The following is a 27,924-nucleotide window of genomic DNA, read 5'->3' as shown; positions in this document are numbered from 1 at the left end:
CTACGGAGGTCAATTCTGATGGCATATTCGCGTTTAGAGATTCCAAAAACCCATGAGTAATCTGTTTATATCAATTTAATGCCAAAAACCCTCGAAACTCTAGAAGATGACGTCCGTTGAAGGTCAAGGTCAAAGCAAAGGTCGCCATTGGATAGCCAGGAAAAAATCCTAGACTACTAGTACTTTTCCTTGATCCAAACTTCTACATGTTGCCAGATAACCAGTAACTCAGGAAATTGGAATACCCAGTAGTGATGTTGAAAAAGTAACTATTCGTTACAAAGTACTCGTTACTTACGAATACCGAAAGTAACGATTACTATACAGAGAGGCCAATCGTTACTTTGATTACTTTGATTACTCTGATTATTTCGTTACTTCGTACCAATCGTATCAGAGTGAGTACCTATTGGAATCGGGCCGGTACTCTACAAGTATCTACCATAATAACAAAACGGAAATCAGAATAGATGGACAACTTACAGAATTTATAGATATAGGCAGCGGAATAAGACAGGGAGACTCATTGAGTCCTATGCTCTTCAATTTAATCATGGATGAATGTGTATGTACTATTGGATGCATTTTATACTGCAATTATGTATTTCCACCCATTTTTTTATTGAACTTTTGCCTGTTTCACTATTTCCCTAAAAATAATTTATTTTTTCCTAAATGCCTTGGTCTATGTGTATTTTATTGTTATTATCCAAAAATCTAAAATAATATCTGCCCGGGCCAAAGAATTAGTAGAATTTATAAAAAAAATCATTTTTAATTATTAATTAGTCTGGACAAAATTATGTCGGGCACCCCTTGTTTTTAATAATTGGGTGAAGTCGAGGTATATTTTAGAAGGGTACGAATTGGCTCCCGCATGAATGCGGGTAGGCTCTCATATAATCGCGGAAACATTAGACATTGTTACCAAATCGTGTAATATTTATACTGCTTATGAAATTTACATAGTGATATAGACTTTTTATAGGAAAATTATACTTTTAGACAAATACTTTTAGAGTTTGTTTTAGTTCAACATTGGCATATGTGGCAATTTTAACACAAATTATCGGTGTCGGCCGGTATGCGCTCGACCGTTTTGCGCTCTTACCTGAAATCGGCCGGTTTGCGCTCTACACTCTAATACCCGAAAGTTAAGTTAGGACCGAAGGGTTAGGTCTTCCTCCTTTCCCATAGATATTTCTAGGAAGGTACCTGTTTCTAACAAAAAGAGAAAATTTGAAAGAAGTGACAACGCTGGGTGATATTTTCGACATGTTTAGGTGAAATAAATTTTGTCTATGGGAGCCAATTCGGACTCTACCTTTTTTAGTTCAGGTAAAATTCTTACCATTGGGAGCGAACTCGACCCCGTCCTAATAATTTTTAACATAATAGATTACATATCATTTTATTTCTATCCATTAAATAGATCGGTGAAGGTCGTTGTTAAATCGGATCTTATACGAAATACTGAGAAATGCGATTCTCGATATGATTACCGGTACTCAAATACAAAAGTAACAAAAGTAATCAAAGTAACGAATGCTGTAAATGATTACTTTATACAAAAGTAACAATTTGTAATGATTACTCGAAAGTAACTATAATCAACATCACTAATACCCAGTAAATCTTATAATTTTTCGAGTTTGTGCCTCTATATCTTGAAAATCCTTCATACGATTGAGTTATGTCCATAAGAACTTTTTATCAGGATGCTTCAAAGAGTATTTTCCCAAAGTATGAACGAAATCCACTGGGACCTAATTTCCATAAGGTTTGTGTGGGGTACTTTGTCTACTTTTCGTTTTCACCTATTACTAGACAAGTTGCTTTAATTTTTCACTCTCTAGTTTTGACAATGTCTGCTTTTTCTCATTACTACATTGGCATTCTTCTTCTAGAGTCTTAAAAGCGCCATGGAGGCATAAGCCATGAAATCAAGCCGTGACATCGTTTCTTTTATAGTTCAGTCGATCATATAGATCATTATACCAACTTCCTTTAGCAGTTCCTTAGCTCTTGTCTATTAGTCCATTTAATAATAGGGAAAACTCTTTTGAGATTTTTATATATTGTAGGTCTGACAGCCGCATTTAAGAGCTACTTAAAAATACCCGTTATACTGTATCTTGGTGATAACAATCACAAACTGTTTAAAATAATGATATTTGGAAGAAAACAATCCATTACACGTCACCAATGACCAAACTATATCATCATAGTTGTACCAAGGATTTTAGTACACAGACTGATCTCAATATTCACGATCAATGCAATATGAAGTTCACAAACGGTTTATAGAGTAAAATACAAGGAAAGGGAAGCCAATATCCAACCTGGAATAAAATAGCACAATAATAGAATCGTAGTATATACTGCGCAATGAACAACGATACGAACCCCTTCGAGCCATACTTCAAAGTAATGTGTACGAAAAAACAGGTCCAGGAAGAAGAAGAATATCCTGGTTTCATAACCTACGAAAATGATTCAACTTGACCACTAAAGGACCTTTCAGGGCAGCAGTCAACAAAGTCAAAATATCCCTGTTAGTGCCCAATATCCTCAACGGATAGACACCATCAGAAGTAGAAAAAGATACGATCTATGAATGACAAGGAAAATGAGAGCTACAAAATGCATAACAAAATTATTTGTAAAGTTTGTTTAGCAGTAAATGGTTGACTTAAAATAGTACCGACTATAAACATCCTGGGTTAACCGATAATAGTATAAAAGGCCCGGTTTCAGGTAAAATTTAAATATGTTTGAATGTTTGTTTTTCTATAATTTTAGCAATTAAAATAGATTTAATTTATTTTAAAACTCATTTGAAAACATTAATTTCGGGTATGTAAGGCAAAGCAATATATTTTACATCGGCTTTTTTGTTTTTGTCGTCGTAATTATTGTAAATTTTGTAGATCCTTTGCTTTATTATAGGAGTACCGTCTAGTCAGTGTTAATTGTCAAAAAACCAACTCTGTCTACCTCGTTTGCTTATCGTTCCGGACCGGTCTTAACAATGGGTCAAATCAGATAAATTTAATAATATTTACGAGTGCACTAATTGAAGTCAACCATTTACTGCTAAACAAACTTTAACTATTTATTTTCGTCTCACAAAAGTATTCTTCCCAGTCTAAAAAGACGAATAAAATAAACTGCTACGGGAGTAGGACAAGCAATTTACTTTATTACGAATGAAGTGCACAACAGAATAGTAAGTAAATTCGTGTAACCTTCTGGCTAAAGTCTAGCGTCACTGTTTTTAGGGCGCGCAAGCGCCCGTATTTGACTTAACGACAGCTTACGTAGCCGGAACCGGCTGCTTTACGTGCCTTCCGAAGCACGGTGGTGGCTCAGCTGAATTAGAAATTGTAAAATTTATCAGTACAAGGAATAGAACGCGCCTCTCCAGTATGTTCAGTCAGTAACATAGCAACTGAGCTACGACTATCCTGCACAACTACACAAAAGAAAGGTGGCATCCTCATGATGTAGCCTATAGTGGATCAAAGACGTGTAATGGAGGTTATAAAAAAATAATAAGTCTTCATGTTTTTGTGTATATTTCTGCCTATTGAATATATCTATTTTTCTCGACACTTTTTTTGTTACATAGAACAGTTCTATGTATTTTCTGACGTTTTAGCATCGTATACATACATCATCTTTAATGTAAAATATAAAACGATTGACAACCTGAACACCGCACATGAATGTATATATTATAACAGTCCAAAATCTCTATCGTATTTTGTACAGCATTAGTAATATAACGCAGCCTACTACGCATACATACATTAGTTCACTTTTTTTACCCCTATTTGGGGTCGGCATACTATAAAAAATAAAAGAAATACAATTACTTAACTAGAGTTATATACAATCAAATACTAAAATTATTCACGCATTCGCCAGTGCAACAATTTATGGAAAATTCTTTAGGTTTCGAGGTAAAGGTGATGTTAGTGATGTACATCTTTAAGATGGTTGTGTGCAATTTGTTGTGCTAACTACCAATGTTATTGTTGTAACTTACACCACTGGTATAGCACTACCAGCTTCTTAAGAGACTCCTGAATATTCAGCTCAGTGGGCTGGTATTGTTCGAGGTGTGAAATTACATAAACAAGGAAACACCTCATAAACCAGGTAGATTCCTTGTTTGTGGAATTTCACACACCTCGAACCACTTCGCTGAATATTAATGGGCCTCTTTGATAGATGGTACTACTATGTCAAAATTACTAGCAAAAGAGAGTTTAGTTTACTCATCTCGTGAGTTTATACTTGGAACAAGATTTACTATTTTAAGTTGGGGACCGCCCAAGAAGCCATCGATATTGAATGAAGCATCGAGTGTCTCAACAAAAGAAAAGACATCACCAGAAAAGCATAAACTCAAAAACCCTGTTGAATTGCTACCAAGTACGGCAGCTAGATCCGCTAAACTAGCTATAATCTTCTAGTGAACAATTTTCTACCGTTTTCAACATCCTTGGTGCAAACCATCGGCTAAATAATGTGTCTCGAAGCAAAGCCAGCAATAACCATTGTTCAATTTTTCACATGCGAACTATAATATATTTTTCGCTGAATTCCAATTTCAATTACAAAATCATTATGTACTTTTAATCCTTAGTATTGATTACAATTCCTAACTTTAATCCCCACACCTTAGAAATAGAGACATTATTGGACTGTGCAAAGAAAATATCGCTCCCTCGACTGTCACTGTGTCGTCACTAGAGTATACATAGACGCTCTTTTTCTGTTTACTATCGGCACCTAGAAGTATAGACCGCTCTTGACTTGACTTTAGAAGAACTACCAGTGCGACTTGACTAATAGGCGTATGATAACCGCCTCTTAAAACTTGTTTACACGGGTAGAGTAATGATGCAAGTACTTGATAGAGTAGAGTAACTCTACCCGAAAAAACGCTCAGCAGAGTAGAGTAGCAAGTAGAGTGTATAGTAGGTGGTAAAGTAGAGTGGCTAGCAACATGTGGCAAAGTAACTCTACTCTACTACCACCACCACCGCCAATCGCCTGCGCACTCTACCCATGGAACGCGCTCAATTCTGGTAGAAGTAGTAGAGTAGAGTAGGTAGGAGAGTGCATAGGGACGCTTTCATTCCAGCTGGAATTGTGTTTTGTGTAAATAGTGAAAATGAAGTTCACCAAAGATGAAACGTTAAAACTTGTAGATCTGTATGGCGAATACCAGAGTTTATGGAATTTAGATAGTATACACTACAGAAATAAAAGTATGAGGCAAGCTGCGGAGGATGAAATCGTCGAAATAATGGCAAAGGGAGGCTTTGGAGTAAAAGCGCTCAAGCAAAAAATTAAGAATTTAAGGTGCATTTATAATCAAGAGTGTTTAAAAATACAAAAATAAAAAAATCGGGTTCACTATACTATCATCAGTACTATACTTGTACTCTCCTCGTATGAACGGTATCACGCCATTTTTGGTAGAGTAGCGAGTAGTGTCTACTCTCCTCGCTACTCTACTCTCCTCAAAACTCTACCCTTGTAAACAAGTCGTTACTGTCTATGTATACAACAGTAATATTGGTGAGTGGTTTATAAACTTAATTCAAGTATTGTCTGTACAACATTTGATTACCTATCCTAATTTTTTGAACCAAACCTATTGATACAGTCCTAACAACTATGAAATTATTTTAGTGCTTTCGCGTATGTACACAAACTCTTAATTGTACATATTTTGGTCTTTCGAACCGGATGGCGATTTGAAATCTGGAAAAAGATATAATATAGAACGGTTATCCAGCTTATTGGTACTTATGTGAAAAAAGGACCTCAAAGCAGCCTTAAGTTGAGCAATATATTCTTTGATTATAAATTTAGAAAGGTCTTGTTCATTAAAACTAACAATGTTCGCAATTTTCGTAATAGTCGTTTTGGGTAGATTAGATAGTCTGCAATAAGCTAAGACGGTAATAATGGGTATTTTGACTGACAGAAGCCTGAAATTCTTACTACCTGGGAATTAGCTACAGTTAGGGATTACAGTTATATACCTGACTTTCTAGTAAGGTTTCCGAACAGTAGAAAAAATAGAAAGAGTCACAATTGTAATTTTTAAACAGATGATAATAAACACACGTTTGCACAAATACGTTGCTATTATAAAGGTTAACAGTACAAAAGTATACATATATATCAAAGAAAAAATAACTATATAAATATATAAAGATGAACGTCCAAGTGCTTTGTTGAACTAGCGAGATAATGGGAGAGAGAGAGAGAGAGAAAGAAAGAAACGGAAAGAGAGAAAGAAATAATAAGTTAACCGGATCGAAGGACCAAAATGTGTACAATTAAATGTTCATTTTTCATATGCGAAGTCATTAAAATAATTTCAGAGTTGTTAGAACTGTATCAAATGTTTGGTTCAAAACAATTAGGATAGGTAATCAAATGTGACACAGATACTATTAGAATTCAGTTTATAAAACACTAACTGATGTTACTGTTATATGACGATACGTAATTTGTTGATACGATTTGTCTTTATTTGATAATTCGAGTAGCTTAATCACGTGTACACGTTATTTTTCTTTGTAACCAGTCTTTACTGCATGGAGAGCACTTCTCTAGAGTCACGAGGAGAGACAGCGTTCTATACTCTATAGGAGCCGATATAGTCAAGAAAGAAATAGCGTATATACTCCAGCTCTAGCTAGAGACAACGGCAGTCAAGAAAGCGATTTTTCCTTTGCATAGTTCAAAAATATCTGTATTTTTAGGGCGTGGGAATTAAAAGTACGAGTAGGAATTATTCCTAAGGGTTGGATTAAGTAAGGATTTCTAAATTAAAATTGGGAATTATAGGAGTTCAGCGAAAAATATAATATTGTTTTGATATGTGAATATTGAACACCCAACTGAAGGTTCCTCTGATGTGATAAAGGCAGTCACAAAATTAAAATCAAGTCCTGAAGATAACTTTACGAATCTGATTCCTGTGCAAATGTATGATTTGATAATGTAAATGTTTAGATACCTAAAGATGTGACAAAAACCCAAAAAATAATCCACAAATCAATGCACACCTACAATAGTTTGTACTTTATGCTACTGTTAAAAATAATACCTTGGATATGAAAATAAAAAAATACAAAATAATCTAATTCTCTTTTGTTTCTTTTGCAATGATCTACGGGATGGGATTGCTAAACGGGTATTACACTATTTTTGGTCTATAAGCAGTTGTTTTAGTAAAATCTGTAATATTCGTATAAAAACAGAATGTATCAATCAAGATGACGAGGTATAAATAATGATTTTAAGGAATTAGTTTATTTATTTTGGTATATATTTTAGTACATATTTTCAATATTTTGTACACAAATAGTTGTTCTTTAAAAATACACAGTAAACAAATAATTGCCATAAAATATTATTGAATTTTCTTTATAAACAAAATAATACATACACAATTGAAACAAACATCGTTCTCTTTTGTAGTTTCCTCTGTATACGAAAATTTGTCAACGAATATTGTCAACGAGAATTAGAACATATTGTTTACCTCATAATGTAAAATAAATATTTATTTATTTATCTCTTCTTCATATACAGTGTATTTATTTCATAGCGATTTCGAAATAAAAAATGATCATAACTCGTTAAATACCCTGTACATGAGTATCAAACCTCATATTGTAAAAACAGTGAGTTTGAGAGGAATCTAAATATAAGAAAATATACAGGGTATACTATTTATAAAATTTTATGTAAAAAAGGCCTTCGACACTATCAACCAACAAAACAATGTTGGAAGCCTTGACATAATGCTGATGACTATCGGTATATAAAAAATATTTTAAATAGATACATATACCAAAAAAACCACAGCTAGTATCTAGTGGATGATCGTCAAACTCAAAAGTTAGGTCCGGGAACACCATATCACCGAAACTGTTCACAGCACTTTTGAAATGTATATGTTGAAGGACAAATCTGACCGACAAGGTTATAAATATAAACGGAGAAAAGCTTAGCCATCTATGGTGTAAAGCTGCAATATTGCGCTAATAGCAGATAGGTTAGAGGGCTAAGGAATCAGATCTACCTTTCCTCTTTAGAAGGGAGATCGAAAATCAATATATCTAAAACACAGATGGTGACATATCTTGTAGTCAATGAAAATATCTGCGTAGGAACAAGATGAATAGACCAGGTAATAAATACCTAGGTAACGAGATTCTCATAGGAAAAAATAATCAAAGCGTTGAGTTTTTCCGTCGTGTTAGACTGATTTGGGATGCCTTCGGAAAGTTGAACCATTTTAAAAATGTATAAACATTTTCAATTTCTTTGCAACACGAAAATGCAGCAGCTGCATAATGCTCTGGTTAAATCGGAGAGTGCAGGAAGAGTATATACCGGTTTTGGAGGTCTTTTCCCCCTCATCAGTAGTTCCATATCCTCTTCTCTCCGATTTTTCCACGTATCATACTTTGGGCCTTTCCGAATTGCATTGCGAATTGCCTGAATTATTTAAAATTCTCTCATCTTAATTTTCTCGGCATCCTGTTTGATTTATAAATTTTGAAAATCTCAGGAGGTGTAACCAAAGAAAGTATTCCACCTGTTGTCAATCTCTTCTTCTTCTTCTTCTTTTATATAGGCAGTACTGCCTGTTTTTCTTCAACGGTGCCTTTCATTCTGCCCCTAAGTTGTCATTCCATCTTTTCCTTGGGCGTCCTATACTTCTTCTGCCTAACGGTGACTTGTCCCTGGCTATTCTTACTATCCTTGATTCAGACACCCTGCTTATGTGCTCATTCCACTCTTCCTTTCTGTTCCCCACCCAGGTATTTATATTGCCTACTCCACACATGCGTCTGACTTCCTCACTTCCCACCCCATCCTGCAGTCCCCCTCCAGCAATCCTTCTTAAGATCTTCATTTCGTTGGTTTCCAGATGTCTTCGTGTTTTGCTTGTATCTGGTCTTGTTTCGGCCGTGTAAGTCATAACTGGCCTAATAACTGACTTATATATTCGGGCCTTTGTTTCCAATCTTAGGTGTTTGTTTTTCCAAATTGTGTCGTTTAGGCACCCGGCCGTTCTACTGGTTTTAATTATTTGGTCTCCTACCTCCTTCCCGATATTGTTGCCGGCTGATAGATTAATTCCCAGATATTTGAAAGTCATTACTTGTTGTATAATTTGATTGTCTAACTCCAATTTGCATCTTATTGGTTCTTTGGCATTTACTAAGCTTTTTGTTTTTTGGACTGATATTTTCATATTCATTTCTTTTGCGTTAATGTTGAACTCGTGCAATAATCTTTGTAGGTCGTCTTCGCACTCTGCTACTAACACGGTGTCATCAGCGTAACAGAGTATTTTTATCTCTCTATTGCCCATTTTGTACCCTCTTTTTTTCTTCACTTGTTTTATTATTGCATCCAATATTATGTTAAACAGTAGAGGGCTTAGTGAATCTCCTTGCTGAATTCCTGTGTTTGTTTCTATGGGTTCTGTTATTATTCCATTGACTTTCATCTCTATTTTATTTCTTACATATATGTTTTCTATCAGTTTTATGATATCCAGTGGTAAATTTTTCTCATATAGAAGGTGCATCACATCTTTTAATTGGATTCCATCAAACGCTTTCTCTAGGTCTATGAAACAGAAAAAGGCTGGTTTGTCACATTCTAATGATTTCTCCGCTATTTGCCTTATCACAAAAACTGCATCGTTACATGATCTTCCACTTCTAAATCCTTGTTGTTCATCCGATATATTTATGCACGCCATTATTTTCTCCATAAGTATTCTCCATAAGTCAATCTCGTGGTATGGAAACGATATTTTTGTTGTCGTTTTCTGTGCTACTTCGATTGATAACTTACTTTGTTGAACCATTTTCTTTCTTCTTCGCCTTCTTCGGTCTTGTTTATTCCATCATACCAGTTCTTGTGATGTTAGTGTCCTGCTGTCATATCATCTCTTCGCTGTCTTCGTAGTGGTCTTTTTGTATTGGATTTATGTGTCTTTACCAATTTCGCGATTATTTCTGGATCCATTCTCTCTACATGATCTCTCCATTTGAGGCGTCGTGCTCGTGTCTATCTCACTACACCCTAGACTCCAGTCTCCCTTAACAAATTCCTTACGGTTCTTAATACTTTCATTTCCCAAGCTGTTATCAATCTTCTTGTAAGCGACTTTGCAGCTTGTGTTTTCGCTGCATGTGTTAGTATTGGTCTTACACATGCTTTATACATCCACATTTTGCTCTCTATGGTCATATATTTGTTCCTCCGTATGATATTCCTCAAGTATACCGATACTCTGGCTGCCATGTTGACTTATTTTTTAAAGTTCCTCTGCAGTAAACAAAAAACCAGTAAAATCTGTCAAACTTTTTCTTTCAAAACATGTATTGTAACTTACTTCTTAAGACCATAGTCATTATTTAAACTCAACACATCTTGATGATAACATCCGCAATACATCAAATAATATTACAAATAAAACTATCTAATGTTATGCTGACTCCACACTCTCACCGATAGTATGCGAAAAAAAAGACAGTGAGGCAATATTTGACTCAAACCTCTTAGACAAAATATTGCTTCTTTATGAACTACAGTTTGTTTTATTGAACTATTTAAAATTTAGTTGCTGACAAGTATATTATTCTCCTCTTCAACATTTGTCCTATATATGCAGTCTTCGTACTTTTAACATAATCAAAAAGTACTCTAACCTGCAGGTCGGCTCGTCTTAATTCTTCCTTATACAGAGTGAGTTTTATGTATGGAAACACTCAATTATCTCGAAAACGGCTTGGACGATTTTTATATATTTTGGTAGGTAGGGGTTTTCTAATGCGGCCGATATTATAGTGCTAATTACATTGTTGTCATATTTTCCGTTTTTCTGGAAATCCAATGAACTTTCTTATTTCAAATAGAACACCCTGTATATTTTTTGCGTTTTGAAGTCCTTAAGAAATACTGATTATTTGTTATGTTATATTCCCTATACCTAAATGCCATAATTTCGGAGTTATTGCTACATTTATTAAAAAAAAAAAAATTTAAAAATTATAAAAATAATTTTTTTTTGGTTCGGGTAAACACTATTTTAGGCTTTTTGGATCATTGGGAACAAAAAAGATATTTTGTAATTTTTCTCTGAAATTAATTGTTTCCGAGTTATAAACAATTTAAAACTGAAAAAAATCGAATAATGACGATATTCAAGGTTCAAGAACACAAGTAAAAAATGTAATTTTTAAAATTTTAAAGTACCTACATTCAAACCCAACTCTTCTTCTAATAGCTTGCCATAACATTTTTTGCCTCCTTTTATTGTATAACATTGCTTTTTAATTTTTAATGAAGTGCATATGAGAGGACGGGCGGTCGGGCTGCTGCATTAACAACTAAAAAACAATGTTTTAAAAGGAAACAATCTTAAATTACTTATCGGTAACTGATAAAATAAGCCTTGGGCTTGAATTTGGGTACTTCGCAGTTTTAAAAATAACATTGTTAATTTGTGTTCTTGAACCTTGAAAATCGTCATTATTCGATTTTTTTCAGTTTTAAATTGTTTATAACTCGGAAACGATTAATTTTAGAGAAAAATTACAAAAGGTATTTTTTGTTCCCAATGATCCAAACAACCTAAAATAATGTTTACCTGGGCCAAAAAATTGATTTTTATAATTTGTTTAAATTTTTTTTTGTAAATAAATAATAGCAATATCTTCGAACTTATGGCATTTAGGTATAGGGAATATAACATAAAAAATGATCGGTATTTCTTAAGGACTTCAAAACGCAAAAAATATACAGGGTATTCCATTTGAAATAAGAAAGTTCATTAGATTTCCAGAAAAACGGAAAATATGACAACAATGTAATTAGCACTATAATATCGGCCGCATTAGAAAACCCCTACCTACCAAAATCTATCAAAATTGTGGAAGCCGTTTTCGAGATAATTGAGTGTTTCCATACATAAAACTCACTCTGTATACAGTGTGGAAGGCACTTAGGGAATAAAATTATTTCTGCCCTTGTTTCAAAAAATCATAAAAAATGCCGAGACTCGTCGATTTTTAAATAAAAGTCTGAACCTTCTAAACATAAACTTGAATTTACAGGGTGATTCATGCAAGTCGAACAGAGTCCATAAGCTTTATTTTTAATGGAGCACCATGTATATTTTTATATTTTTAAAAGCTGCTTGACCACCTGTTTTCAACGAACTATATTATGTAGGGTGTATTATGAATAATACAGGGTGAAATTTTGAAATTTTAAAGTATGGAAACCACTTATGGAATAAAATTGCTTGTGTCCTTATTTTAGAAAATTATAAAAAATGTTGGGACACGTCTACTTTTAATTTCAAAAAGCGGTTTACAAACATAAATTTAAATATACAGGGTGATTCACGCAAGCACAGCATCGTCCATGATCTTTAGTTTTAATGGATCATCCTGTATATTTTAATTTTTTTAGAAACTATTTTACAACCTCATCTCAAAAAAGTGTATTATGCAGGGTCCATTATGAATAATACAAGGTGAAATTTTGAAATTATTTATAAATTTCGTCAAGACCTTAAATACAAAACCAAATAGATTTATACTTTTAGTTTAGAAAGTGTATGTCTTTATTTAGCTAATTTAAAAATAATACCATTATTTAAAGTATGATAAATTATTAATTTCAAAATTTTATGTAGGTTTTTAATATCTTGACAAAAATTATACATAATTTTAAAATTTCACCTTGTATTATTCATAAATAGGTCCTACATAATATAATTTTTTGATGTGACGTTGTTTAGCAGATTCTAAAAATATAAAAATATACAGGGTGTTTCATTAAAATTAAAGATCATGTAAATGTATATGTTAATTTATGTTTAAACAGTGCATATTTGAACTTAAAAGTTTTTATCTACGACTGATACATAATATATGTATTATACTTGTGGTGTTTGCAATATAATGCCATATAATAATCCCTTAGGGATTAATAATGCGGGATTAATAGCTATTAATCCCTTTGGCACAACAATCACAAAATTCACCACGGAAACAAAATAATCAACCTCAAAAAGTGTCACTGTCAAACGAATAGTATATTTGACAGTTTGTGTTGAGATGGACGAAAATGAAGAATCTTTTAATTGTACACCACCAGAAATTGTAGAACTAGCTACAGCAACAGCATCTACCTTAATACCTGAAACATCGAAATCCATTTATAATAAAACGTACGCAACCTTCAACGAATGGCGTGTTCGAAACAACGCGAAATCATTTTCCGAAAATGTGCTGCTGGCCTATTTCGCTGAATGAAGTGCAAAATATAAACCGTCTTCATTATGGTCATTCTATTCAATGATTAAATCTATGTTGAGAATAAACCATGACGTTGATCTGGACTACAGCAGATACTATCGCTAAAGAGATAAACAGTAATGTACCATCTTCTTGTTCTACAGCAATCGAGATCCCAAATATTTGTATTAAAAATTCTACTAAAGTTAATGATGATTCTCAACCAATTCAGTTTATTAATTGTACTATTACTAATTTTAATGTTTTTAACAAATAAAGTTGTTCATTAAAAATCTTAAATTAATTAATTTGTCGTAGATAAAGTAGAGTATACTACTCGCAATAATGGCTCTCATTCCCTCGGAATGTTACTCCCTCGCCGCTAACGCGGCTCGGTTCGTAAATATTCCTCGGGAATAATAGCCATCATTATTGACTCGTGGTATAATCTACTATTATATCTTAGCGTTTTTTATAATTTTTTAAAATAACGACACAAACAATTTTATTCCATAAGTGGTTTCCACACACTATAATTTCAAAATTTCACCCTGTATTATTCATAATATACCATACATGATGTAGTTCGATGAAATCAGGTTGTTAAGCAGCTTTTAAAAATATAAAAATATATAAGATGTTCCATTAAAAATAAAGCTTGTGGACTATGCTAGACTTGCGTGAATAACCCTGTACAATCAAATTTAGGGTTAAAAAGCGTATATTTATATTTAAAAATGGACGGGTCTTAGCGTTTTTAAAATTTTTTTAAAACAATGACAGAAATAATTTTGTTCCATAAGTATCTTCCACCCTATATGACTCTCTCCTATGATACTCCAAGCATTCGGCACAGGCACCACATTTCAAAAACTTCAAGTATGTTAATGGATCTGGTCTTTAACGTCCATGCTCCATTATGTACAAGAGAAGAGGCCAAATGTAACACTCTAGCAACTTGTATCTGAGGCTGAAATCTAACCTGCGATCAGTCAGAAATTCACGAAGTTTCAAGAAATCATTTCTGGTTTGTTCTACTCTGCTCTCTATTTCAGTCTCAGCAAAAAAGTAGGATCATATACGATATACCTAACCCAAAACAGATACCCCTGGTCTACAATAATAATTACACTCTATCAAGTATTCAGTGGCGGCTCGTGGCTTTAGGGAAAGGGTCGGCAAGGTTTTTGTCTCCTCAGATAGTTATACCATCTAATTGAAAGGCTTCAATCATCATAGAAGATTTTTGATTTTTGGTTTTTGTTTTTTTTTTATTTTTTTTTTGTTTTTTTTTTTGTTTTTTTCACATTAGATTTAGATTTAGATCCTAAACATGTTTATAAATTAACTTTAATCTATGTTGCTTGGACGTAGCAAAATGGGTTATAACATCATCGTAAAATTTATTAATGTGTTGGAGATATTTTAATAGTTTTTTTCTATTGACATTTGAGAAAAGCTTGACATACTCTTTTGTTTCATGGTGTTTCGACAATACGTTTTGACACTTTTGAGACAAGAGAAATCCCGTTCATTTAAGAGGAAACAGTAGCGATCAACAGGTAGCAACAAACGCGTTCCAAGATTGCGGCTGTAATTTTGAATATTTTGTGGAGATATTTGGCACACTTATTCGTAATATAATAAAGAATGACGATACAGAGCCCAATTTCAGAAATATGTTAGTATGTGGAAATTATTCTATAACTAAATAAAATATTGCAAAAAGGAGCCTGTACCGCCATTAAGAAAGACAAAAAATACATTTTCTTCAAATAAACTTTTTTATCCCGTGCCTAGACTTTGTGTCACGTCACATTGAAACTACCAAAAATCGATTTTTTTTAACAAGAAATAGAACGTCACTGACTTGGCAACATTTCGCCCCTATCTGTATAAAAATTATTGTTTTTGATAGTATAAACGCCACTGTCAGTGTCGAATCACGTATAAAATTATACATATTTTGTAACTTATCCCATCTTCCGAAAATATTTGGATCAGCATATAAAACTTTTAATTCATTTCTTTAGTTGTCTATTTGATTAAAGAATGATGCATAGTTTTAATACACTTGTCTAATAGATATTTTGAAAATTCTTTGGCGTAACTTTTAAATTTTTGCAAAGCTTCAAAAATTTGCAAATCTTCAAAATTTGAAAAAAAGGAGTATCTATTTGCACAAATAATAATAGTATCAAAAATTTCAAAATATACTTGTTTTTCGAGATCTGTGTCATACTTTTGTATTTTTTGGGGGTGTTCGGAAATATCAAGCGAATCCAAAACGTCACTGCGTATACTATATTGAAAATTACTATCTCTGAGATTTTTACCAGCTTTGTTATTCCATTTTTGGAATAAATAATGTCAGTTGACTGATTTTCAACAACATTGAATATCACATCAGTTTGGGTAAACACTTTCTTAAAAATATGTAAAAAAAATATTAAAAGAATAATCATTTAGTAAAGTTTTCAAACCGATTGTTTCACGAATCGAGATAATATCATCACTTGCAAAATTGTCGCCTTTGTTAATAAAATAAAATTAAAAACTTCCAAAAGCTGTTTACGAAAATCTGCTACAGTGAAAAATAACCGAGATTTAAAATTCCGAAAGCTACTTTATTTCATAATTAATTTCATCCCGAGCGCACTTTAGCAGGGTACGTGGCTTGCTTGCTGCTGTGTCTACCTAGATATCACCGATCGGCAGATTGTTTATGTGCCGGACCCTGCCATTCAAATACGGGTGAAATTGTGGAGAAATGTATAATTGGTTGTCTAATATTCCACAGCGCAGCGCTTCAAATCGTAGATCTAGGGACGGCTTGCCGTCGAAGCGAAGCTGATCGTATAAAAAAGAATTCATACAATCGCAATCGGATGCACGGCTGGGATTATTAATTTGAAAAGTTTCTTACGCGTAGGGATCACGTAACGTATCGGATTGATCGAATTCTTTTAAAAACAATGAATTAAATTTAGTCTGTATTATCTCACAGATTTTTTTTATTTTACAGAAACAAATATCATAAACTCTGGATTAAATTAAATATTTAGAAAATCTACAATGTGTCCATAATGTGTGGGTCAGCACTGCCGACCCTGCCGACCCTGACCGGCCGCCACTGCAAGTATTTCATATAGGAGTAATATTTTGCGTGTATGATTTTGTATAATATAATCTATACAATAACTGTATATTCTAAAATGTTTGACAACTGTAGCCTGATTGGCTAAGCAGTTCAGCGTAGTGATGATGAACATGGCGATTTTTAAATCACGTAGTGATCAGCGACCGTGATTTTTAAATAACACTGACTTTAAACTGTGGCCGTGATCACCTTACTTTTATGTACAGTATGGTGCAAATGTTTAGAATAAATTCGATATTTCGTAAGCCAGCGACTTTAAAGTAAAAATCCTGAAATAGGTCGATTTTTATTTTTGAATCATAATTTTTTGACATACATATAATATCATACTGGTGATGTCATCTAGCTGGGCGTGATGACTTAATCGATGATTTTTTTTAAATGAGAATAGGGGTCGCGTGCTAGCTCATTTGAAATGTTATTCAATTCTCTATTCGGTAATATCAATATTGATATAATTATTTATACAGGGTGTCCAAGAAAAATTATTTTGAATTAAATTAATTGACACAAAGAAGAATGTCATCATCATCATCATTTGGCTCTACAACTCTATCTGAGTCTTGGCCGCGTTTACTATTTCCCTCCATTGTTGTCGGTCCTGAGCAGCTATTTCCCATTGCTGTACTCCCATTTTGCGTAGATCACTGGCTACTGCGTCCTTCCATCTCTTTCTTGGGCGACCAACTGACCTTTTTCCATCGGGCCTTTCCCAGAATGTGGCGTTCAGAAGTCTTTCGTCACTTGATCTTAGCACGTGACCCGCCCATCATATTCTGTTTGCTTTAATGTAGCGTACTATGTTCTATGTTTTCATCTCCATATATTGTCTGGAGTTCATCATTGTGTCTTCTTCTTCATTCTCCTGTTGTCTCTTCTCTGCAAGGCCCATAGATAGTCCGCAGTATCTTTCTTGTCCGCACTATCTTTCTAAGATGAATGTATGAATCTTATTTAATTCAAAATACGCGGCAGATGGGCGGCGGTTTGAACATTGAAATTAAGCGAAAAGTAATGTTTATTTATAAAAAAAACATTTTTTTCTGTTTTATGATAGTAGTAGAATGTATTTTTAATTAAATAAATTACATACATTCTTCTTTTTGTGTCAAATAATTTAATTCAAAAAAAATTTTCTTGGTCACCCTGTATAAATAATTATGATAATTTTTATATTACTGAAAAGAGAACTGAATAACCTTTCAAACGAGCTAGCACACGTACCCTATTCTCATTTAAAAAAATCTTCGATTACGTCATCACGCCCAGATGGGTGACGTCACTAGTATGATATATAATATGTCAAAAATCATAATTTAAAAATAAAAATCGACCTGTTTCAGGATTTTTCCTTAAAGTCTCTGGCTTACGAAATAACGAATTTATTCCAAACATTTACACCATACTGTATAGTAACAGGTAGTTAAAGTAATAGTAAACACGATCGCGGTTACTTTGTATAGGGCTTTTCATTCAGTCATTTGTTTCGAGCTTCTGTCATGTGTCACATAATATTAATGTATCTACGTCGTACGTTATTGCTATATAACAATGATACAAACCAATGACATACAAACCAAAGACGTATGACGTAGATATATTAATATTATGTGACACATGACAGAAGCTCGAAACAAATGACAATCGATGAAAAGCCCTATTAGATAGCACTATAAAAACATATTACTGTTGAAAATGTTTAACTAACGTTCCTAAATGGTTCGACTTATAATTCTAAATTTACAATACTAAAAATAAAATAATCCATTGAAAGTATTATAAAACTTTCTTTAACGCTTCCTTTTTTAAATAAAGCAAAGTAAATTCCCAGATATTAGTCACCCTTTCCCAAACCGCGGTCACCGAGAATATAATCATAATATTTATTATATATAAACACGTTTTTTAAGACGGTGACAGTGAAATTTATATCTGATATATCTGGTCACTGATCACGGTTATCGAAGTTAACAAAGAACGGTAGTTACCGGTGATTTCTAAATCACGGCCACTGAATCACCGTTAGTGAAATCACCATTACTAGTTCAGCGACGCATATCCGAGAGAGTATGTAGCAAGCACCAGCAAAATATTCTTCGTTGTAGCGTGTGTTCTAAAAACTTTAAAATATAAAAATACCTACATTAATGATTCCCAAAATGTAAACTAAGGAGTATTTTTTTGTACTGTATGAAAACTAGTATCTCTTGTTTTCCTAAAAAGTGAAAAAAGATGTGCGTGTGTAATATGTCGTGTTCAATGAGAAAACATACAAAGCATTATAGGTTAGTAAATGAATGTGAAATACTGCGATACCGTGTATTTTTCCGTGCCACCACCGAATTGAAGGAAAAGGACATCGCACACATCTTATGGAAAATATAATGTCATTCAAATGAAATAAAATTTATATGAATAGATTGGTTTTGAAATTACAATAATTTCATATCATTGCGCTAACTCTCAATTTTGACTAATAACGGAGTAAATTTATATAAATAAATATAAAATCAAATGGGAATTTAAATGAGTCAAAGAGAGAAAAAGTATTTTCCGGAATGGCCACTTCATAAATCTTTAAGGCAGAGGCTTATAGATAATAAAGTAGGTACAATTTGGCCAGGCGTACAAAAGTATATAGTTCCTCTAATCCGTTTAGGTCACGCTGGGTAAGCTCTTTTCTATAGCCACTAAAATAATATTGTTTATGAATGAGAGTTTTATGGACTTTTACGCCGTCATTAATTAAAATTCAGATTGGGCGCAGTGATATGAAATGATTGTAATTTCGAGACCAATCTATTCATGTTAATGTGCGGTGTCCTTTGAATATAGGTTCTACCTATCCCCCACTTCACTTTATAGACTTACATACTTACAAGACTTGTGCCGTTGGTTGTTATTACTTGGAGGTGAAAGCCATTCCGTCTCGGTGGTGTAAAACATACGTTCAAAATAAGTCCGGAAATGGATAAACTGACTAATTCTAAGAAAATTTTATTCTATTGAGTTTTTTTACTAATACTTTTTGAATTATTTGCGCGTGAATATGTTCATTTTTCAACAAAAAAACACGTTTTTAGACGATTTTTCGCAAATAACTCAAAAGGTATTTTATAAAAAAATATTCCTAGCAAAAATGTAGCATATAAGAAAAATATGTAGGTACGAAATTTGTAGATCTAGTAGAAACAAATTTGTAGTTTATAAAAAGTAGGCTCTTATTCGTCAAATTACAAATCGAATATTTCAACATTAAATAAGCAAAAAATGAAGCACTTTTTGAAAACTTATTTATAACTTTTTTAAAGTGTTAAAGAAAAACTTTATTTTTGTTGTGTTATAAAATTTTCTAGCATCAAAACTAAGAAAGTTACGCTTAAAAGAAAGTTGATCCCCTTTTTTTGGTAAAAAATTGTGAAAATTTGGTTTTAAAGTAAACAAACTTGTTTCTTGAAATTTTGAAAAAAATGCTTTTTTCTAAATAACTTCAAATGTATTAGTGATAGGAAAAATCTCGAAAAGTAAAACAAATGTAGGTTTTGCTTTTCTGAATATTTTGGATTGTTTGCTTTTCTGTAAGAGAAAAATTGGTCAAAATATGGCTTAAATAATAATATGACATACACTTGTGATTAGTGACTCGTTCAAGCCCTTTCAATTACAATTCTTTCACAAATAAGTACTTTAAACCGGTGAAACTTACATAGTCCTGTCGCCAGTAGGGGTACAACGGCCTCCTTAATTCAGATGGATTTACTCAAGTTTTCTTTATGTATTTTGAACCGTAGAACACGAATTTTTTGGGTAACAGTCGATCCGGATGTCGATAAGATTGTTATAAACAAAGAACTTGAGGAATCACATAACAGCGATCTTTCGCAAAACATAACATTTTTTTTTGTATTTTTTGGGTCATTCTAAGCAAAAAATGTTTTTACAAGTTTTTTCGTAGGATGCATAGTTTTCGACATAAACGCGGTTGAACTTTCAAAAAATCGAAAAATTGCAATTTTTGAACGCGAATAACTTTTGATTTAAAAATAAAATAGCAATTCTGCTTACCGCATTTAAAAGTTTAAGTCAAACTCTATCGATTTTGATTACTTTCATTGCTAAAAACTAATTTTTTTATTGTTAAACAAAGCTATAAACACATAGTGATTGAATGATGTCATTTGGAATCGAACGAGTAGGCGCGCATACCGAATTTCTACGTATATTACATACATTAAAACGCATGCATTGGGCACGGGAAATACTATGTGTTTATAGCTTTGTTTAACAAATAAAAACTTAATTTTTAGCAATGTAAATAATCAAAACCGATAGAATTTGACTTGAACTTTCAAATGCATTAAGCAGAATTGCTATTTTATTTTTTAATCAAAAGTTATTCCGGTTCAAAAATTGCACTTTTTCGATTTTTCGAAAGTTCAACCGCGTTTATCTCGAAAACTATGCATCGCACAGAATCGCACAAAAAATAAAAATGTTTTGTTTTGCGAAAAATAGCTGGTATGTAATTCCTCAAGTTCTTTGTTTATAAAAATCTTATCGACATCCGAAAAAATTCGTATTCTACGGGTCAAAATACATAAAAAAAACTTAGGTAAGTCCATCTGAATTAAGGAGGCCGTTGTACCCCCTGGCGACAGGACTAACAGATCATACAAATAATACATCTAGAAAGTAAATTGTAAAGCGGAAATGTTTAATTTCATTTGGAATTCTAATTAGGGGGTGATTTTCACGATTTTACTAAAAAAGGGTCTTACTTTAATTTCAGCAAAATTGCTTAGTTTTGTTGCTAGAAACTTTAAACACTTAAAAAAAGTATTGATGAGTTTTCTCCGAAAAGTACGTCATTTTTTTAGTTATTTCACGTTGAAATAGTCGGTTTGGAATTTGACGAATAAGAACTTACCTACTTTTCATGAGCTGCAACTCTATTTCTAATGGGTTTATAGAATATAGACTTTATGCATACACCATTTTTTTTTCATTTTTGTATAAGCTATATTTTTGCTAACATTTTTCGATAAGATACTTACTTTTTGAGTTATTTGCGAAAAACCGTCTAAGAACGTGTTTTCTGTTTGTCGAAAAATGAACATTATCAATAGAAAATAACTTGAACATTACTGACATAGTGAAAAACTTTATAAAACAAAAGTTGCTTAAAATTAGGCAGTTTATCCATCTCCGGACTTATTTTGAACGTATGTTTTCTCACCCCTGCGAAAGGGTGCTTTCACACCACAAGTTAAGCAACCTAGGGCTAACTCCAAAAGTGAAATAGAGGACAAGAGGAACCTAAATTTAAATTTTCAAACGAATCCGCCGTGACTAGGAAAATAACACTCCAGAACTGTCATTTACTATGTGTAATATGTCGTGTTCGATGAGAAAACATACAAAGCTTTAGGAATAATAAGGTTGAGGACAGACACGAAAAAAGAACACGTAGATAAATAGAACATGCTCTTTTATAGTTTTTCGACTTACCTCGCACTGTGACTCAACATAATGATATTTCTGGAACAAGGGACAATGTCTTGATTAGAAAAAAGCTATTTGTGGGAATCTTTTTAATATACCCGTACCAGGTATCTAAGAGATTCATTAATATTCAGTATTGTTGGAGGTATAGAATTACATAAACAAGGGACTACTTCATAAAACAGGAAGATCCCTTATTTATGGATTTCCACACCTCAGTAGCACCCTTCTGAGCTGAATATTAATGGGCCTTTTAGATAGCCGGTACCACTTTACTAGCGATATTTATAATTGGTTTTTTTGGTGTGGTTTATTAAAGAATAGCTTGGTGTTCAACAGGAGCATAAAAATTCACAAAATGTGTCAAGATTTTTTAAAAAATTAACAAAATGAATATATGGAAAAATTAAAATGTTTAATTGTAAGAATATAAGCTAACAAAAACTTTAAATTTTTTTAAAAATTTTTCCACAGGAACTAACAAATGTCTGGTCTAATAAACAGATGACATTTTTCTTCTTACGGTGCCAATCCGTTCCAGATATTAGCGATCAGCATGACTATCCTAATTTTGCTTGCAGATATTCGGAATAGTACGGTTGTAGATGAATAATTAAAAAATTTTCTCAGGTTTTGAAGGTATTCTTCTTTTCCCCGGCCCTCTCTCTCCAAATACTTTACCCTTCTTCTTCTTCTTCTTCTTCTTCTTCTTCTTCTTTTTGTATAGACATGACTCTGTCTGTTTTTTTAATGAGCCTCTAGTAAGTTGCCGTTCCATCGTTTTCGTGGTCTTCCCACTTATCGTCTTCCTATTGGGGAACCGTCTCTCGCTGTCCTGACTATCCCATTTGTTGTCATTCGGTCATTCCATTCTATTCTTCTGTTTCTTACCCAGTTATTAATGTTATACACCTTGCATCTCCGTCGTATATCTGTACTTCTAGCTCTGTCCCATAGATTCTTACCATCGATTTTTCGAAGGGTTTTCATCTCCGCTGTTTCGATCAATCTTTTTGTCCTCTCTGTGTCGGGTCGTGTTTCTGCCGCGTATGTCATTATTGGTCTGATTGGTCTGATTTGATTCATGATTGGTCTGATTTAAATTTTGCCCTTCATTTATTTTCCGATATTTTTATTTCTCCATATTTTGTCATTCAGGCAACCTGCTGCTCTGTTTGCTTTATTCACTTGATCTTCCACTTCTGTTTCGAGCCTTCCGTAGCTGGATAGTGTAATGCCTAGGTATTTAAACTCCATCACTTGTTCTATTATCTGACCTTCCAGCTTCAATTTACATCTTATTGGATCTGCTGTTATAACCATGCATTTTGTCTTTTGTGAGCAAACAAACAGGTTAAATTTTCTTTCGATTATGTTGATTTGGTGCAGCATACGTTGTAAATGATCTTCACTTTGAGAGATTAGTATTGCATCGTCCGCATAGCAGAATATTTTAAGTTGTTTTTCTCCCATTTGGTATCCTTTTTTAGTTCTTACATTTTTTATTATTTCGTCCATGATCAGGTTGAACAATAAAGGACTCAAGGAATCCCCTGTCTTATCCCATTGCTGGCTTCAATTGGGTCAGTTAATTTATCGTCCACTTTTACTTTTATAGTGTTGTTCTGGTAGATGTTTTCGATCGTGTTAATTATTCCTAGAGGTACCTCTCTCGAGTATATCAAATGGATAACGTCCTTTAATGTGACCCTGTCTAATGCTTTTTTAAGGTCCACGAAATATAAATATGCCGGTTTGTTGTATTCCAACGATTTCTGTTGAACTTGCCTCATTATAAATGTAGCGTCAGTACATGACCTTCCCGACCTAAAACCTCGTTGTTCTTCTGCTAATGCTTACTCAGAAAAATGAATTGCATTAAGCCATATTTCTTTTCATTTCTCATAACACGGCCAGGATATTCTAATTTGCGCTCTTTGGTTGTCTGAAAAATCTCGCATTTCTTGACCATTCTATGTAGGACCTTAACGTTGGTCACACGATCCACCCATGAAATTCTCAAAACATTTCTTTTACACTACATCTCGAAAGCCTTTAGCTTTAAAGAAGCTTCAGGAAGTATCCAAGCCTCTAGTCCTTATAATTATGTAGAAAATACATAGCATCTAATGATAGAGATTTTAATAGCAAGCGGTAAATTACTTCATTTTACGAACGCTGATGTTGCTTTCCCTATTCGTTTAATCTTAATAGAGTGGTTCCATTAGCTATTTATATTGGTACCAAACACAAAACTCTTCTAGGATTGTATAAGCCTACATCTTCAATTTTTTTGTGTATATTAAATAAATAGTGTTTATGTTGCAATAGCTGTATTCTTAGTTATTCTAATTGCTTTTTTAATCCATTTGTCCATCCTTTTGTGTAACGTCGTGTCCTGATCTTTGGACTTTTACCTCTGTTCCATCAGATCTAAAATTTGTTTTACCATCCACTATTTTTTTCATTTTTGGTGGTTTGAGAAATTTCTCTTGTATGTCTCGTTTAGTAATTCGTTCGATATACCTTATGGTCCGCATGCTTTTCTATTTTTATCACTACTCGCTTCCTTTCTGTTTGTTCTCAGGTTTTTTACCATTCTCCATGCTTCTATCTATCTGAGTCTATCTTATTGACCACATATATTTGTTAAGCTCTTCGCAGTTACTTTCCCAGGAGGTATTTCTTGCTTTAATTACTAGAATTTTTTACTTTTCTGTTTGATTTTGTATATTTATGTTCGTCTATTATTTGTGCCATTCGTTTGCAGCCACTTGTTTCTTGTTGTATATTACATTAGCTATGTAATTGGCTCACAATAATAGAGTATTCTTTTTGATAATTGGGATCTACTCCATTAAAATGTTACATTTTTTAAGCCATACCTTGCATTTGTTAGAGGAGTCAATTTTATTTCTTTATCAGTAGAAGCTTAAGTTCAAGTTTTTGGGGTCGCCATCCTTGTCCCCCAGCCGCCATCTTGGAAATGGGGTGCAAAGGGGTTTCGCGCTATATCTCGTAAACTACCAACCCTATGGAAAATCTAATTAAACATAAAATGTAGCAAATTAAATTTTATACAATTTTATTTCTATTACTTTTTATCGTCAAGTGACCAACAAAAAAGATATAAACAAAAATATGTAAAAAATTTTTAACAAGTTTCCTTTTGGAGGTTACAACTTTTTTCAGTTCATTTTAAAATAAAATAACGTTGTAGAGGGTTTTTGTAGAAAAATCATCAAAATTGATTTTCGGCATTTTTGTATAAAATTTGATTTTTGAACATGTTACACTAAATCTAGATAAAAATAAACTTCACATTCGGATTCAGCGACCTCGAAAATATAAAAATAGGCCAAAATTGTTCATTCACCTTAAATTTGATATTCGTGGTCGGCATAACCATTGCTGCCTCTCGACTAATATTATATAGATAGAAAAATATATTTTTTTATTGTATTCCTATGAGAATTCGAGAATCTGGTCAAGGTTGGAGCGCTGTAAAACCTAGATAATAGAAAAAATTAAACAACTTTATAGTGAAAATTACATGAAAAGGAAACTTCTTACAAAATTTTCTCATATTTTTGTTTATAACTTTTTTGTTGGTCACTTGACGATAAAAAGTAATAGATATAAAATTGTAGAAAATTTAATTTGCTACATTTTATGTATAATTAAATTTTCTGCAGGATTGCTAGTTTAGAAGATACAGCGCGAAAGCCCTTTGCACCCCTTTTTCCAATATGACGGCCGGGGGACAAGGGTGGCGACCCCAAAAACTTGAACTTAAGCTTCTGCTGAACCCTTCTACACATTAAAAAAATTGACTCCTCTATGAAATACAACCCTAAATGTAACATTTTAATGGACTAAACGTGTCGAGCTGCTTCATTGATTTTATTTCTGTATTGGTAGATATTCTGGGCTGAAGAGTAGATCTTCTTCTTCTTCGGTAGTGCCTATCCGTTTCGGATGTTGGTGACCATCATGGCAATCTGTACTTTGCACACTGTTGCTCTAACAATATTTGTGGGTGTTGCGTTGAACCACGTACGTAGATTTTTCAGCCAGGAAATCCTTCGCCTTTCTGGACCTCTCTTTCTTTCTACTTTTCCTTGCAAGAGTAGATCAGGTGTGTTCATTTTTGTAATCGTAAGTCATAACTTGTATAAAAATGATGCTGAGTCGTGCATCAATATAGTCTTTAAGTGGCTTCATTTTCAGTGGTTTTGATTGAGCTGGTTGGTTATCACTTAGATGTAATGGTCACTTTCGATACTGTAGTAGCACTTTGATCTTGCCATATAGTTGAAAGTTTCGTACTCTGGTCCTCTTAATAGAGATTCTTACGTCTTCTATGTGTATGTGTGTTTCTTGTTTTATTATAACATAATCTAGGGACTTGGTGTTTCTCGTTGGTTGGACCCAAGTATATTTATGTATGTTTTTACGTTGGTGGAATCCGTGTTGGACCTTTAGAGAATGTTGTTCGGAGAATTCGATAAATATTGTTTTATTTTTCCCATTTTTATTTGTTTTAGCGTGTTTCGTTTGTTTTTAATTCTTTTCAATCCAACTCAATGGAGGCTGAATCTGAATAAAAACAAAATAGAGGACTAAAAAAGAGGAATATCTAGCTAGATATAGCCATGCTAACATTCCCCCATTTCTTCGTATAAAAAATAAAAATAGAAATATCTAAACTTAGTTTTTATGACACATTGTATGAATAAAACAAAAATGTTGAAAAGCATGCTAACTTTTTTACAAATCTCTTCTAGCCCCTACTCGCGGGACTACTGGGATAAAAAATAACAAATAAAAATGAATAAAATGTATTAAAATTATTAGCAAATTCAGCAAATTAGAGCGAAATAAAAAGAGACCAAAGCTGAAAAACAGACCTTCCCATTGAAGATACGACTCGACTTTCTGCAAAATTAAAATGTAAAATCTTCAAATTCACATATTTTCAAATTAAGGGGCATTTATCATATGTCAATTTAAAAAAAAAACTATTTATTGTGGAATTTTATTGTGTGACTTTTATGGTATATAAGGTTCTACATTTTTTTGGCTTAATAAATACATTCTTAAAATATGTAAAAAAATTTCTTTAATAATTTTTAACGTCTTAGAAATTCAAAATAGAATTCTTGTCACTGTGCCAAAATTGAGGGCGAACATGACTATGTAGTAAGGAGTTATTATCTGAAACATTTTTTTTGTTTAAAAACAAATTTTTTAATTTTTTTTACAATTTTTGTCAGTTTGACAAACGAAAAATGAAAAAATTAAAATTATAGCGTTATTTACTCGAATGTGTGACAAATACTTGGTTAAAATTTCAGAAGGATGGGTCAAATAGTTTTTGAGAAATCGTGGACGCCGTATGTAAACAAATGTTCTCAAAATCACTTTTATATAAGGCTACAATTTTAATTTAAATTAATTAAAATTTTAGTTTAATTTGCTTTAAATTATTTAAAATTTTAATTTTAATTTAAATATAAAATGGTTGCCGTCAATTTTGGGAGAATTACAGGATATCTGCCATTATGCATTTATAAAATATTGAAAATTAATACAAAAAATCTTTTGCATATTTTAAGAATTCATTTTTGCATACATGCATTAAGCAAAAAAACGTAGAGCCTTATATTCCAAAATAAATAGTTTTTTCGAAATTGTTACATGATAAAGGCCCCTTAAAATAAAGTTGGCTAAAATTATAAAAATATAAATAATGTAAAGCAAGTAGTCTTCGGTTTACAGTTTTCTTTAATGTTATAAATAATATCGTAAACTATACACGTTTCTTTAAATTATTGGAACCTTATTAGATATCCAGAAATAACAATCTTTTAAAAAATGTGCAACTTA

At 32.8% G+C, this 27,924-nt stretch overlaps 1 protein-coding gene across 2 annotated transcripts in view; it reads right to left on the bottom strand.

Moving 5' to 3' along the window:
* Positions 1 to 27,924, bottom strand: part of LOC114331966 (putative thiamine transporter SLC35F3) — a 222,876-nt gene that overhangs the window by 66,328 nt on the left and 128,624 nt on the right. Inside the window, exons 10-11 of one of the 2 annotated variants that reach the window (XM_050653296.1) lie at positions 22,042 to 22,071; positions 25 to 3,850 (exon numbers count right to left, since the gene is read on the bottom strand). In XM_050653296.1, the coding sequence (XP_050509253.1) occupies positions 3,757 to 3,850; positions 22,042 to 22,071 (124 nt within the window). In that variant the 3' untranslated portion in view covers positions 25 to 3,756. Of the gene's footprint in view, positions 1 to 24; positions 3,851 to 22,041; positions 22,072 to 27,924 lie in introns of those variants that run through there. The other variant, XM_050653295.1, reaches the window with a different exon arrangement.

This window comes from Diabrotica virgifera, chromosome 6, assembly GCF_917563875.1.
Source record: "Diabrotica virgifera virgifera chromosome 6, PGI_DIABVI_V3a".
Taxonomy (NCBI): Eukaryota; Metazoa; Arthropoda; class Insecta; order Coleoptera; family Chrysomelidae; genus Diabrotica; species Diabrotica virgifera.
This window is presented reverse-complemented; position numbering and strand designations above follow the sequence as displayed.